The sequence below is a fragment of the Gopherus flavomarginatus genome, chromosome 5, assembly GCF_025201925.1.
Source record: "Gopherus flavomarginatus isolate rGopFla2 chromosome 5, rGopFla2.mat.asm, whole genome shotgun sequence".
In the NCBI taxonomy this organism is placed as follows: Eukaryota; Metazoa; Chordata; order Testudines; family Testudinidae; genus Gopherus; species Gopherus flavomarginatus.
In genome coordinates, this window is record NC_066621.1 from 4,846,894 (window position 1) to 4,862,724 (window position 15,831).

Below are 15,831 nucleotides of genomic sequence, written 5' to 3' on the forward strand. Positions count from 1 at the left end.
AGAAAGCTACAAGCAGAGATTTTCTTTCCCAAATGCAAAATAACCATTGATGACATTGAAATGCCAATAGTGATTCTGGGAGACCCCCAGCCTACCCCTTGTTCCCATGGTTCACGAAGCTGTACACCAGACATCTGGACAGCATTAAGGAAAGGTTCAACAATAGGCTGAGCAAGTGCAGAATGGCAGTGGAAAGTGCCTTTGGACGTTTAAAGGGTTGCTGGCGTGGTTTGCTTACTAGATTAAACCTCAGTAAAAGCAATATCCTCATTTTGTTATTGCTGCCTGCTGTGTGCTCCATAATATCTGTGAGGCAAAGGGAGAGAAGCTTCCGCAGGAATGGGGCATGGAGGCGGATAGGCTGGCAGCTAATTTTGAGCAGCCAGATACCAGGGTAATAAAAGAGCCTAGCAAGGACCTCTGTGTCTGTGGGAGGCTTTGAAAACCCATTTCAGTAATGAGCCCCAGTAATGTGCACAGCTTATCTGCAGTGTGCCTTCCCATATCATCATCTCTGTGGCACCAGTTTCCCTGTACCTCCCCTTCCCGCCCCCCACACCCCATGCTTGCAATAAATAAAGAGTATTTCATTATCAAAACACAGACTTTAATTATACAAACTTAAAGAAACTGAAAGACCAGGGAAATAATTTAACCTTGGGTAAATGGTGGGATAAAATTGGTAGGAGAGAAACCAAGTCAGCTTGTTGCGGTAAGCACAGAGGTCTTGCCCCTCAGAGGTCTTCAAATGACCAGCTTTTGTTCTTAGTACCCTCCCTCGGTGTTGAATGGAAGGGATACTGCACCTTCTATCCCCCCCACCTGCCTCCCCTGCCTCCTGGAATGTTTTGGGGAGGGGGATTGGGAATAGCGCAATGTTTGCAGGCTGTTCTGCAGAGGTTGCAGAGGGAGTCTAGCCTCAAGCTGTTTTTCTTGAAGCTCAACCAGACAACTCAACATGTCTGATTAGTCCTTCATGGCATGCTCATGCTCCTGGGCTGCTCTCCTGCCCTCCGTGTCCAGTTTTTCAGACAATGAAATCCTCCAGACTCTTAGCTCCATGTCTACTGTCACAGAGGCGTTCATTATCTCATTGAACAGGTCATCACATGTTCTCTTTTTCCATCTTCTAATCTGTGAGAGCCTATACACCAGTGCGGAGGCTGTGCTGAAGGCCAAGCTATCTACTGTCATTCATTCAAAGCACAAGGCAACCACTGTTAGTGCATACCCAGTGTCTAGTATAAAGTTGATATTTAAGACACTCCCCTTATTACACTGATGTGCAAACCAGAACATAATCAGTATCCCTAGCTATTCAGTGAACCGGTTTGCTGTTCCTGCCAAGGTATGATCCAGGGGCATGAGCAACAGGCCTTGTGCTGCAACTTGTGGGCAACATGGACAGTGCTTGGATACCAGGGACAGCATTAACCCTCCCAAAGACTGGTCTTTGTCCGAGGCAGCTCTAGGGGAGGGGTGTGGGACAGCCATGAGAACACAGGACCCCCTTCCCTTAATGCTGCTGATAACAGGCACCCTGGACTTGCAGATTCTGAGGTCAATGCCATTCCCTTCCACCCAAACCACCATTATGTTAGGGAACCTGTGGTTGAGGGACCCGGAAATCACCATGGGTGTGGGATCACATGCTTTATTGTTTGCAGTGTGAGCACTTGTAATGAAAACTTCCACCATCTCCCCTAGGTGGCCCTATGTGATATCAGTCTTGTGAGGGTAACAGATACTGCCAGATTCTGGGTACAGACCTGGTCCTTGAGCTGCAATGCTATGTAACACAATGATGCCAGCAGAATTAATAATGCAGTGACACGGGAAAGTGTCCTACTGTTGTGGAAGAAATAAGGCAGCCCTCCTCAGGAACCTTCTGCAAAGGACTGCAGAGTACTTCCATGAAAGTTTCCTGGAGATCTCCAGGGAGGATTCCTGGGCCATCCCTGTGCACATAAACAGTCTTTTGCGGGGGGCATCCCTCTGCGTAGCTGGAGCAGCCTCTGGGAAGCAGAAACCCACCGTACCTCACTTTTTCTTCATATTAAACATAAAATATAAGACCACGTAACCCCTACAAGTTGATTGAAATTGCATATTCACCAGAGGTGCCTTCCCTGGCATCACGCTTAGCCATGATTCTGTCCTGCGACCAGCTGGACTGCTCTGGGGTTAAAAATAGCTCCTGGCTCTTGGGAGAATGGATCCCCCACTTGCCTGTCTCCCATTCTCCTCCTCTGCCTCATCCAAAACTTCAGGCCCCTCCTCATTGTTGCCTGAGATGGCGTGGGACTCTGACTCCTGAAAGGTAACCATGCTGTGTTTTGAAGTAATGGTAGGGTCTCTGCCGAGTATCACACGCAGCTCCTTGTAGAAGCAGCATGTCTGGTGCATAACCAGAATGACTGTTCACCTCCCTTGTCTTGTGGTATGCTTGCTGAAGTTCTTTGATTTTCATGCAGCACTGCTGCGTGTCCCTGGTGTATCCCTTCTCCTCCATGCGATCTTTTCGTAGATGTCTACGTTTCTTCAGCTGGATCAGAGCTGTACCTGCACCAGGGCCGGCTCCAGTGTTTTTGCTGCTCCAGTGGTTTTGCGGCGGGAAAAAAACAAAGCTGCGATCTGCGGCACTTCAGTGACAGCTCTACCGCTGCTGCTTTATTCTTCAGTGGCAATTCGGCAGCAGGTCCTTCCCTCCAAGAAGGACTGAGGGATCCGCCACCAAAGAGCTGGACATGCTGCCCCTTTCTGTTGGCCGCCCCAAGCACCTGCTTGGTGTGCTGGTGCCTGGAGTCGGCATACAGTAGACGCATACAGTATTAGGTCGAGCAAAGGCGGTTTCTGTTGACCTAAGTTTGTAGTGTAGACCAGGTCAGAGTCACTGCTTTCTAGGAGTACGTCTATAGTATGAAATTAATTTGAACTTATTTTATTCGAATTTTCGGAAGCGATTTTATACATTTGGTCTTGTGTGTCCCCACTAAAGTGCGTGAATTCAGTGGAGTGCGTCCACCGTACTGAGGCTAGCATTGAATGTCGGAGTGGTGCATTGTGGTAGCTATCCCACAGTTCTCGCAGTCTCTGCCGCCCATTGGAATTGTGGGTTCAGCTCCCAGTGCATGATGGGGCAAAAACATTCTCGTGGGTGTTTCTGGATGTGTGCCGTCACTCACTCCTCCCTCCGTGAAAGCTATGACAGATGCCATATTACCAGCAGACAGTGCAGCACGGTGCACCGCCTGTCTCCTGGTACTGTGAATCCACCTTGCATGTCCTCTTGTCTTTCTATCTATACTTTCATCTAACCATTTCCTGCCTTTTTCGGCTACCATGAACAGAGCCGCACAGCTTCCGCTGCTTTTTCCATGTTGTCTGTCCTGGGCTCCCATGGAAGCTATAGAAGGCAACAAGTCCCTGCCGTTTTTCAGCCATCGTGAACAGAACCACACAGCTTCCACCACAAACTCCTGCTCACGTTTCCGCTGAAAGCTCTGCTCTTTCGCTCTTGCAGCTCTAATGAGCTTCCTGACTTTGTGAAAGCTACAGAAGACAACCATTTACCACCTTTTATCGGCCTTCTTGAACCAAACAGCTCATTTCGCACCCTTTTTCCAGGATTACCCATGCAGGCACCATAGCACAGCAAGCATGGAGCCCACTCAGATCTCCGCTGCAGTTTTGACCATTGTAAATCCCTCATGCATTGTCCAGCAGTATGTGCAGTTCCTGCAAAACCGAGCAAGGATGCGACCACAACACAATTACTATAGTGATGAAGACATGGACACAGACATTCCTAGAAGCACGGCATGTGGCGATTGGGAGATCAAGGTGGCATTGGGCCTGGTTCATGCCGTGGAACACCAATTTTGGGCCCAGGAAACAAGCACAGACTAGTGGGACCGCACAGTGTTGCAGGTCTGGGATGATTCCCAGTGACTGTGAAACTTTCGTATGCATAGGGCCACTTTCATGGAACTTTGTGACTTGCTGTTCCCTGCCCTGATGTGCAAAAACACCAAAATGAGAGAAGCTCTCACAGTTGAGAAGCGAGAGGCCATAGCACTATGGAAGCTTGCAACGCCCAACAGCTACCAGTAAGTCGGGAATCAGTCTGCAGTGGGCAAATCTACTGTGGGGACTGCAGTGCTGCAAGTAGCCAAAGCAATCATTGAGCAGCTGCTATCAAGGGTAGTGACTCTGGGAAATGTGCAGATCATTGTGGATGGCTTTATTGCACTGGGGTTCCCTAACTGCAATGGGGCGATAGACGGAACGCATATCCCTATCTTGGCCTCAGAACTCTGGGGCGGCCAGTACATAAACCACAAGGGGTACTTTTCTATGGTGCTGCAAGCACTGGTGGATCACAAGGGACATTTCACTAACATCAACACGGTATGGCTGGGAAAGGTGCATGACGCTCACATCTTTATGAACTCTGGTCTGTTTGAACAGATGCAGGAAGGGACTTACTTCCCAGACCAGAAAATTACTGTTGGGGATGTTGAAATGCCTGTAGTTATCCTCAGGGACCCAGCATGCCCCTTAATGCCATGGCTCATGAAGCCGTACACAGGAACCGTGGACAGTAGTAAGGAGCAGTTCAACTATAGGCTGAGCCAGTGCAGAATGGTGGTAGAATGTGCCTTTGGATGTTTGAAAGCGCACTGGCGCAGTTTAATGACTCGGTTAGATCTCAGCAAAACCACTATTACAATTGTAATTGCTGCTTGTTGGGTGCTCCACAATCTCTGTGAGAGTAAGGGGGAGACATTTATGGCAGGGTGGGAGGTCGAGGCAATTCGCCTGGTGGCCAGTTTCGCACAGCCAGAAAACAGGGCGATTAGAAGAGTGCAACAGGGCACGCTGAACATCAGAGAAGCTTTGAAAGCCAGTTTCATGGTTGGCCAGGGTACAGTGTGACAATTGTGTTTGTTTCTCTTGAAGTTACCTGCCCCCTATATATATGAAAGGAAATAAAGTCTAAATTGTTTAAAAAATGTTCTTTATTATTTGTTGCACAATACATTGAGAGAAATCAGAAGGCAGAGTGGGGGAGGGGAGAGGTTGGGTTGGGGTGGTGGAGGAGGAGGGAAGGACAAGTCGAGAAACCAAATCGGAAGTTCGCATATGCCAGTTTTCTGCTGCTTGGGCGATCCTCTGGGGTTGAGTGTGGGTCCCCGTAGCCTCCTCACTCATGTTCTTGGGTATCTGGGTGAGGAGGCTGTGGAACTTAGGGAGGAGGGAGGGCGGTTATACAGCTGCTGCAGCGTCAGTCTGTGGTCTTACTGCCTTTCCCACATTAGATCCACCATACAGCAGAGCATGTCAGTTTGCTCCCCCATGAGCTTGACCATAGCGTCCTGCCTGCTCTCATCGTGCACGTCCCTCCTCTCTTTGTGTTCCTGTAATGCTTTATGGGACTCTACAGTTGTTTGCCTCCATGCATTCGGCTGGGTCCTATCAGTGCGGAAGGACTGCATGAGCTCAGTGAACACGTCTTCCTGAGTTCAATTTTCTGCCTTCTAATCTGGACCAGCCTCTGGGAATAGGGGGAGGCTATTGGCTCCAGCATTAAGCATAGTTCTTGGCTAGGGGGGGAAACGGATTCCCCACTTGCCGCCTGTGCACTGTCCTCCTTCTCCTCCTCCTCCACTCCTCCAATGACTCTTCCTCCTCGCTCCGTGCAACTCCACCCTTGCAGGTGTCCACGGACAGTGGTGGGGTGGTGGTGGCGTCACCCCCCACAATTGCATGGAGCTCACGGGAGAAGCAGAATGTATGGGGCTGTGACCCAGAGTGCCTGTTTGCCTCCTTGGCTTTTTGGTACGCTTGCCTGAGCTCGTTGATTTTTGTACGACACTCCTCTGGCTCCCTGGAATAGCCTCTTTCCATCATGGCCCTGGAGACTTTAGCATACGTATTTGCGTTCCTTTTTTTGGAACGTAGTTTTACCATAACAGACTCGTCTCCCCAACATGCGATGAGATCCAGTACCTCCCGTTCGGACCATGCTGGAGCTCGTCTGTGAATCCGGGACTGCGTGATCTCTTGTGATGGTGGACTCTGCATGGTCACCTGTGATGGTGACCAAACAGGAAATGAAATTGAAAAGTTCCTGGGGCTTTTCCTGCCTACCTGGCTACTGCATCGCAGTTGAGAGTGTTGTCCAGAGTGGCCACAAGGGAGCATTCTGGGATAGCTCCCGGAGGCCAATAACATTGAATTGCATCCACAATACCTTTAACCCGGGATTGTGATCTCAATGTAAGTTCTACTCCACTTTCTGAGGTGTAGTACAGAAATCAATTTAAAAAGCCCTTTAAATCGAAAAATCCGGTTTGGTCATGAGGATGGAATCATTTTTTTTCAAATTAACTTGGCTAATTTCGAAATAACAGACTAGTATAGACCAGGCATTAGTTTGTATCCACAAAAACAATGAGCAGTCCGGTGGCACCTTAAAGACTAACAGATTTATTTGAGCATAAGTTTTCGTGGGTAAGAAACCTGCTTCTACATCTGAAGAAGTAGGTTTTTTACCCATGAAAGCTTATGCTCAAATAAATCTGTTAGTCTTTAAGGTGCCACCGGACTTCTTGTTGTTTTTACAAAAGGCCTTGTCCGCACATACAAGGTGTAGTGCTTTTACAATACCAGTATATTTAAAGTGGTACAGCACACACAAACACACACACACCTGCCCCCACAGACATAATTATTTTGTTTCAAAAGTGCTTATTCTTATATAGGAAAGAAGTACCAGTACAGTTATACCAGTATAAGGAAGCTATATACTGGTATAACTGTCTTCATATTAGGAGATAACTATATTGGTAAGAAATCATGCTACCAACCAAAATAGGTGTAAAAGTACAATATGTGTGTGTAGACCAGGCTTACAGTCCTGTCTACACTAGAAAACGTTTATAGAAACTGGTAAATCCTCCTACAGTGCTTTTGCCACTATAGCTCAGACTAATTTCCCACGTGAAATAAGCTATCTCAAACCAAATGGCAGTTAACCATGGTGTTCAATGAAATAATTGCAAACTTTAAAACCATCACAACATAAAAAATGAAAAGCAAAGATTCAATCCTTCTAAATTTAATGTAAGCTTTTTTTAAAAAAAAAAAAGCCTGTAAAAAAACAATATCTAGAACTAACATGAGAAAAGGTATGAATAAACTGATCCATTTAGGCCATAAAGAACATTAACCTCACAAAATTATTTTTCATTTCTGCTGCTGACCAGGCGACTAGGGCAACTACCCTTATAACTGACATATTGAGATTGTCTCCACCAGAGAGCCTTGGCCAGTGAGCCTGTGAGTGGAGACACAGCGCACACCAACAGGAGGAGTTTTTCTGCAAGCGTGTCTACCCCATCTCCTCAAATAACACTAGCTACACTCTCAGAAGCACTGTTCTGTTGGGGGTGGGGTGCCATCTCATCTATGTTGGCTGGGTGCGTGTGATTTTTTCCCCTCACTCCTAGCCAATATAGCTATGCTGGCAAAACTTTGCAGTGTAGACTAAGGCATCAGCACTACACATCAAATATTTGGCCCAACTTATGAAACCCTGCACTCAACTTGATGGCTTTTCTCTGTTTGTCTGTAATAGCTTTTGAACACCACATCTGATTAATTCGACAATTTCAGGGAATGTTCTAGGCCTTGATACACTTTGGTGAAAATCAGAAAAGTAGAAAGAGGAATATGGGGGACACACGGAGACCCTAGCTTATGCTTAGCAGCCCCATTAACTTTAAAAAACTCTGAAATTGTCTATAGATCAAAGAACCAGTTAATGGCCGCCATTAACCACTTCGGGCATAACAACACCCCCATTAGCATGTGCCAATGGAGTTTAAATGTTAACACCCTGAATGACTTATCATCCAGACAAAGGAAAAGAAAGAATGGTGGGGCAGAATTGGAAGGCATGGAGGGCACACAGAGCCCTGGACATGCAGGGGACAATGGGGGACCCTGGTATGGGGAACAGAGGCACACAGACCCCCTGGCATGTGGCAGAGGTGGAAGTGAGGTGTCACACTGGGCCCCTGATGTTGGGGAAGGTTTATAGGGAGTCCCTGAAATGGAGTGGGATGGGAGGGACCTCAAGAGGTTATCTAATCCCATTTTTCGCAACCTTTTTTCATTTAAAGACACCTTTGGGGATTTCTAATAGAGGTGCAGACCCTTTTGGAAATCTATTGTCTCTACATATAGTTGATTTCTGTTTTCAGTCTAAGTCTTTTGGGGAACCCCTTAAACATAGTCTGTGGATCCCCAGGAGTCACAGACCACAAGTGGAGAACCACTGATCGAATCCATCCCCCATGCTGAGGCAGGACCAAGTAAACTTAGACCGTCCCTGACTGGGGTTTGTGCAACCTGTTCTTTAAAACCTCCAGTGATGGGGATTTCTGCAACTTCTGTAGGTAACCTGTTTTAGGCCTTAACTATCCTTATAACTGGAAAGTTTTTTCTAATATCAAATCTAATTCTCTCTTGTAGATTAAGCCAATTGCTGCTTCTCCTGTTTTCAGTAGACATGGAGAACAATTGATCACCATCCTCTTTACAGGAGCCTTTAACATATTTGAAGACTATTATCAAGTCCACCCTCGGTTTCTTTTCCCAAGACTAAACGTTCCAGATTTTTTAACCTTTCCTCATAGGTCAGGTTTTCTGACTCTCTTCGCATTTTATTTACTTATTTATTTTGCTGTCTTCTGGCCCCTCTCCGATTTGTCTTAAGTTTGTTACCTAAAACTGGACACTTTAAGAATGTGACAGTGAATGAAAACAATGTAAAATATAACACTGTAGAAATGACAAAGTTACAAAAGAGTTGCTAATAAGGTAACTCTTTAATCCACGTGAACCCAAAAAGATTTGTCTCTCTCTCAGTGCCAGTGTATCTCCCTTCCACACTAGCCAACCGCATGCTTTGAAAGGGAAAAGCTGGAAAGCTGTAGAGGCCCTCCATATCTCATCATTGCTTACTACTGAAAAAGGGTTAATAACTCAGGGCTCTTCCCCCCTGTGGGGTGGGGAGGAAGGGGAAGTTCCTTACTCCAGCATGTTCCTGTTGTAACAAGCAGACTCCGAGTGTAGAGTTTGCTTTAAATGAAAAGCTTCCTGCTGAGGACTCCTTCAACAGAATAATTTCTTCAGTGTGGCGGGTTGAAAATGGAGAAGAGCTATAAAGAACCCTCCTCGTTTGTTGATTATTTTTTATTGAAAAAGCGGAAGTAGCTCAGGGCTCTGTTGTGAATGAAGTAGGAACTTCTTTCCTCCAGCTGCAGACACAGAGCAGTAGAGTTTGCTTTAAGCTCACAGCTTCCTGTGAAAGCCTCTGAAAATATAATTTCTTTGGTGCTATTGATTGAAAACCAACTATATTTGAAAAGCAGTGAATTCCTTGTAGAAAAAGCAGCAAAGAATCCTGTGGCACTTTATAGACCAACAGATGTTTTTGAGCATGAGCTTTCGTGGGTGAATGCCCACTTCGTCTGATCCTTGTAGAAAAGGTGTTTCCTGAGTTACGGAAGATTTTTACCCTACTAGAATCTCTCTGTTCCACAGTGTCTAGAAACCACCAAGAAAAATCTTCCTCAACCCAGAGACTCAGCGACAGAAGAACTGTCGGAGTTCATAGCCGGAGAAAGAAAACTGTATGTACTAATTTCCTTTTAGTGATGATTCTGCCTAGTGATATTTACATCCAAACTTGCATTTCACATTGCTGTGCCTAGCAGAATGGGATCATGGTCCAGGAGTACACCTCCGAAGCACTGTGGTAATAAAAACTACATTACATGTACACCTGTTATAATAACTGGGGCCAGATAGGTCTACCCCAATTGTGGAAAAATGGCTAAAATTTTTTAAAATGTTCAAGTCACCTATAAAAATTACTAATGAGAAAAGGTACAAAAGGGAGGCAGACAGATTGGGTTACTCAGAACAAACAGGCCTGCTGATCTAACTGTAGGATTGTGTTAAACTCATGTCTGGTAAACGAGAGGAGTGTGGGATCATAAATCAGTGGGGGAAGCTTTTCCACCCAGCCACGGTTTGAAATTTCTTTTAGCTACAAATGAAGTGAGTTGTAAGTTCTTAGCTTTATTAACCTGGGAAGGGTTTAACTGTGATTTTGATAGCATCTAATCAAATGAGATTTGTAAATCCTGTAACTCTAGGATTCTGTTACGATTGTGTTTGATAAACTGGAAGAGTGTGGGATCAGAAATCAATGGACACAAATTGGTTAAGATTAACGTGCATACTCAGTAGCTGGAAACGCTGGCAAACTAGCAATTGTTATCCAAGTGTGTTTGAATTTGTTTGGGTTCGGCATGCAAAGCCATCTGCTAATGTTCTTATTTGAAAAATCAGAGGGTTTTATAATATGGAGGAGGTGTGGGATGGGATTGGGAGAGTTTTTCGATCTTTACCCACTCTGGCCATTCAGTCAAAATGTGATAAGAGCTAGTGTGTTTCTAAACTTTTTCAGACAGAGAACAGCAGCACTGTTAAGATTGTTTTAGGTGTAAATAAAGTGAGTTGTAAGTTCTTATCTTTATTAACATGAGACCAGTTCATATGTCATCTAACCAAACAAGATCTGAAAATCCCAATTTTGGGATGAGGAATTTGTAAACCTTGCAGTATAACCAAGTGCCGTTTCCATTTTTCTGTTTCTCCAAGAGCCGGGTTACAAGTAAGAGTCAGCATGCGAGACAGAACTGCATTTTCTATCTTTGCTGTTCTTTCCTCTTCCTTTTCCTGTGCGTTTGTCTCGTTCTGTCTTCAAGGAAACAAGATCAAACTTGAACAATAGAAACAACAGATCCAGCCCATTTCCTCTAAGTTCTTCTCCTTTCCCCCTCAAAAAAGAATGTTGTTACCCTCCATAACACCACCAAAGACTTCTGAACAATTTCCTCCTCCCTCGTTTACTAAAAACTTCCTACAGATAGAGGAAAATAGAATAAGGGGTACAGCTGAAATGAAAGCCTTGCTTTATACTTCATATTTCAAATGGCTTAACTGGTTTTTTTTTGTTTGTTTTTCTGCATGTTTCGTAAAAGGTTTAAAAAGTTTGAATGCTGGCTGTTGCCATGGCACTTAGCAGGCTGAAGGTTACTGGCCTAGTGGATAAATATTGACATATCTCAATTTTAGCTGGGCTTCTAACAGTCCCAGATAACATTATCATGAGGAAACTATGGAAATGTGGTTTGGAGGAAATTACTATAAGGTAGATGAAAAAATTATTCAAAGAGTAAAAATTACTCAGAGTAAATGTCAATTGTTTGCTATCAAACTGGGAGGGTGTATCTAGTGGGGTCAGTGGGGTCCACAGGGGTCAGTCCTGGATCCAATACTGTTAAGAAAAGCTTTCTAGCTAGAAGGGGAATTTACCTGGGGAATAATCTTCCATGGGAAGTTGTGGAACCCCATCATCGCTGGCTTATAAGAACAGGTTGGACAAACGCTTGTCACGGATGTTCTAGGAGGTTCATTTGGTCCTTCCTCAGCGCAAGGGACTGGACTGGATGACCCTTTGAGGCCCCTTCCAGCCCTACATTTCTATAATTCTATGAAATGCAAGTGAGAAATTAAAAGATCCTATGTTATGCTTAGGTAGTTTTATCTTTGGCAATTCCAATTGTGAATGCAAAGTCAGTCTAACCCCCATACAACTGGAGTATTAATTACATTCAACAAGGAATTTGGGGGTTATTTATTGGAACTATCCCTTTATGTTTTGCTTCTGTAAAGTTTAGTTTAAGGTAAACAGCTTCCAGGCAAAAGAAACAGTGAAAAAGCAAGAGCACCAGCTGCACTTCTGGATGTGCAGCCAAAAGTTGGTTGTACTCTAAAAGAAGAACTAAGGCCTGGTCTCCACTTAAAGCTTATGCCGGCATTGGTATGTCAGTTGGGGCTGAAAAACCACACACTCTCAGTAACATGGCTATGCTGACAAAACCCCCAGTGCGAACACAGCTGTGCTGAAAGAAAAACGCTGCTGGTGGCATAGCTAATGCTGTTCGGGGAGGTGTTCACTTGCCATCAGAAACACTTCTGTCAGTGTACATTGCATCTGCACTAGGGGGCTATGCTGGGCTCCAGCATAGTCTGTGGAGTGTAGACATAGCGTTACTTTTCTGACAGTCCCTAGGAGGCTATGGAAGTGAGAGTGACAGACAGCATTGCTTTTAAACTCGTTAGTGTAATCTAAATTTCTCTCTAGCTGAAATGGGAAATTAAAGATTGTTGCCCACTAGCCAATGTCTTCAGACAAAAGCACCAAGGGAATTTTAAAGATTTAGTCCATACCTTGGTTATACTAGGATGGTTTGGAAATTACTACCTGTTAAGTAAGAGATGGCTTAGCAGACAGGCACCCTTGTCCAAATGATCAATGTAAAATAAAGTGTGTCCTCGGTTTTGAGGGTCAAAACTTTTTTGATCTGAATGTGACAAATACATCTTGAACCATGAAGCGGGACACAGGTAAATCATATAAGCTAATCAAATAAGATTTGAAAATCCCAATTTTGGGATGAGGAACTTGCAAACCTTACAATACAACCAAGTACACCCCGCCTCTGCCCCATTTCTACAACAGTGGGGTTGCGAGTCAGCATGCGAGACAAAACTGCATTTTCTATCTTTACTGTTCTTTCCTCTCCCTTTTTCTGTGCATTTACTTCGTTTTGTCTTCACAGAAATGAGATCAGAACTTTAACAACAGAAGCACCAGCTCCAGCCCATTTCAACTAACTTCTTCTCCTTTCTCCCCAAAAAGGAATGTTGTTACCCTCCATAAGAACATCAAAAAGACTGCTTGTCAGGGTTCCCTCCTCCCCCCTCTTGAATACTCTCTACAGCTAAAGGAAAATGGAATAAGGCATATAGTTGAAATGAAAGCCTGATGTAATACTTTACATTTCAAATTCCTTAAGGGTCTTGAAAAAGGAACAGTTAAATCTGGATCTGATACAAGTTCAGACAAAAAGGTTGCCATTAAATAAAATTCTGTGAATTCCTACTGATGAGAAAATTGTAAAACCTTTGAGTGATTCCCCAGAAGTGTAGAGGGATTATGTTACAAGGGAAGCTCTTTGGGGTACAGACTGTCTTTTTGTTCTGTCCTTTTTCAGTGCCTGATACAATGGGATCTCGCCCCATGATTAAAAGTCCTGAGCTCTAAGGTAACACAAATACAGGGCCGGCTCCAGGCTCCAGCGTGCCAAGCGCGTGCTTCGGGCGGCATGCCGCGGGGGGCGCTCTGCCGGTTGCCGGGAGGGCGGCAGGCGGCTCCGGTGGACTTCCTGCAGGCGTCCCTGCGGACCCTCCACAGGGATGCCTGCGGGAGGTCCACCGGAGCCGTGGGACCGGCGAGTGGCAGAGCGCCCCCTCGCGGTGTGCCACCGTGCTTGGAGCAGTAAAATGGCTAGAACAGGCCCTGCACAAATAAATAATAATGATGTTCATTAAAATGAATAAAAAGAGCCAACTACCTGCAGTAGTGCAATTGTGATCTGTTATTTCTAGGTGCCATGACCAGTCAAATAAAAGGCAGAATTGAGGTAACATCACCTGTGTTCAGAAAAGGTTCACTAGGAAGAAGAAATCTTCCCAGGAAGGAAGAAGGTTTGGTTTGGGCAGAAGGCTACAAGAAGAAATATAAAATTGAGGGATCTCTTCTGGTCATCAATGTGCAGAACGCAACTGATATTGGTGAAAACTGGAAGATGGAAATGTAGGGGGACACAGAGCCCCTTTTATATGCTTGGCAGGCCCATCGGCTATCAATAACTCTGTTTAGTACAGAATCTGAGAGCCACTTGTCACTGCCCCATAGATGCTACCTTTGTCCCTCACACAGAGCTAACAACATATATGTTTCCCAGATCTCACTTTGTGTGATCGGAAGAGAAGGGATTTCTGAGATGATGGAGCCACTGTCCAGCTCAAGGTCACAGAGGTTCCATCACCCAGGACCACAACTGAGCTGTGACCTCAGAGAGAAGCTGCAGTATTCACGGCAACTAGGTAATAAGTTGTGTGTGGAGATGCATGTAGTGTTGGAGAGCATGGATAGTACAGCAGGGAGAGGAGTCCCAAAGGCAGCCTGTATGAAATCATTGGAACAGCATTTGGCTGGGTGGGGGGAGGCTGGGTGAGGTCCAGGAGCATATGTGTCTGTGTGGGTCCCTCTAACGGTATCTTTATCATTCTTTAGATCTTCCTGCACCTTATTTGTTTGTTCCTTATGCTAAGGAGAATGAAGGAGACCACGATATAGTGGCCTTGCTCTGTAGGTTTGGCTTTATGGTGAGTTGTGAAACGGTGCTTGTTTCAGTGGCCTGAGTTGGGGCTGAATTCTGGAGGGATGGGGAGATTTGTGGGCAGGCTGAGTCTGGCATCTCTTGCTGTATGGAGGAGGTGGGGAAAGGGGGTTCCTCCCCCGCCATAACGCTGCATTTACAGTGATAGCTTTGCCCTTTGCTGCTCAGCTTGTGTCTGAATGGTGAGATTGTGGCCAGACCAGACAGGTGCTGAGTGGGGGACCCATGTCATTTCAGATGCCAGTGACGTTTGAGGAGGTGGCCGTGTACTTCTCTGAAGATGAATGGGCTCTTTTGGATGAAAAGCAGAAGGAACTCTACAGAGATGTCATGCAGGAGAATTACGAGACTCTCCTCTCATTGGGTGAGCAGTTGCTCTAGTCCCCATAGTGTAGACATGGCCTAAATCTCCTATAAAGAACACAGCCCATTTCCCACCAGACAGTCTGCCGAAAGGGGATACTGAAGCCTATATGGATTGTGTCTTTCCCCTTCATTCCAAGATTTTCTTTGCTGTCCTTTGTTGTTAAGTGATCGAGAAATACTTGACCCGTTGTGATGCATGTACCTCTTTCCAATGAGCAGGATTTCTGATCGCTAAACCAGATGGGCTGTCCCAGATGGAGCGAGAGGAAGAGCCATGGTTCCCAGATCTCCAGCGCTCTGAGGAAAGGAAGAATGCAAGAGCCACTAGCACTGGTGAGGAATGAGGGACACCAATCAGGAAACCATCTGGGCCTGAGGGAAAAGCTGGGATATCAGCAAACCCACTAAGGCCTACTCCTATTCTGTTTCATCTCATCTCACTCTGTATTATGTCCTATCCTCAGGGCAGGAGTCACTCCTGGCACCCACTTGTCCTGCCTGACCCTGAAGCCTTTTCCTCCCCCAGCCTTTTTCTTAAGGTTCAGATGGGACTTTGAGTCAGAACTGGCCCCTCCTCATTCCTCTAGGGGAATATTAGGGAAATTTGCTTCCTGTCCATCAAGTTTTCTAATCAGAGACAAATCCCTTTGCTGCCCCATCTGCACCCAGCACAGGCAATGAATCACACCTGGATTCTCTCTTTCTCCCACCAGGTGCTGGGACGGTGAGTGAGAAGGAGGGAAAAGCCCAGAAAGTAGTATCTACAGAAGCAGAACCACAGAGGATGTTCTCAGGGAGACACTATTGCCTTGAGAGGGGAGATGCCAGTGAGCATCAGGGCAGGACAGAGAGGCTCTGGGAAGACCCTCCAAGCAGGAGTAAATCCCCTCATAGCAAAAGAAGTTTAGAGAAATCCGAAGAGACCAGCACCCACCAGACAGCCTGCACGGGGGAGAGCCCAAACACAGGTACTGAACCTGGCGAAAGTTTCAATAAATGCTCGCTCCTCATTCAGCATTGTCAGCAAACTTGTGCAGGAAAGGGTACCTACAAATGTAATGAATGTGGCCAA

General features: G+C 45.6%; 1 protein-coding gene across 10 annotated transcripts in view; it reads left to right on the top strand.

The window, feature by feature from the left end:
- The window catches only part of LOC127052767 (zinc finger protein 436-like), a 57,827-nt gene that overhangs the window by 22,670 nt on the left and 19,326 nt on the right, over nt 1-15,831 (top strand). For 2 of the 10 annotated variants that reach the window (XM_050956759.1, XM_050956758.1), the window contains exons 2-6: nt 13,956-14,097; nt 14,288-14,379; nt 14,631-14,757; nt 14,979-15,092; nt 15,473-15,727. In XM_050956759.1, coding sequence (XP_050812716.1) covers nt 13,995-14,097; nt 14,288-14,379; nt 14,631-14,757; nt 14,979-15,092; nt 15,473-15,727 — 691 coding nt within the window. In that variant the 5' untranslated portion in view covers nt 13,956-13,994. Of the gene's footprint in view, nt 1-8,935; nt 9,705-13,955; nt 14,098-14,287; nt 14,380-14,630; nt 14,758-14,978; nt 15,093-15,472; nt 15,728-15,831 lie in introns of those variants that run through there. The other 8 variants (XM_050956760.1, XM_050956756.1, XM_050956754.1 and 5 more) reach the window with 7 other exon arrangements.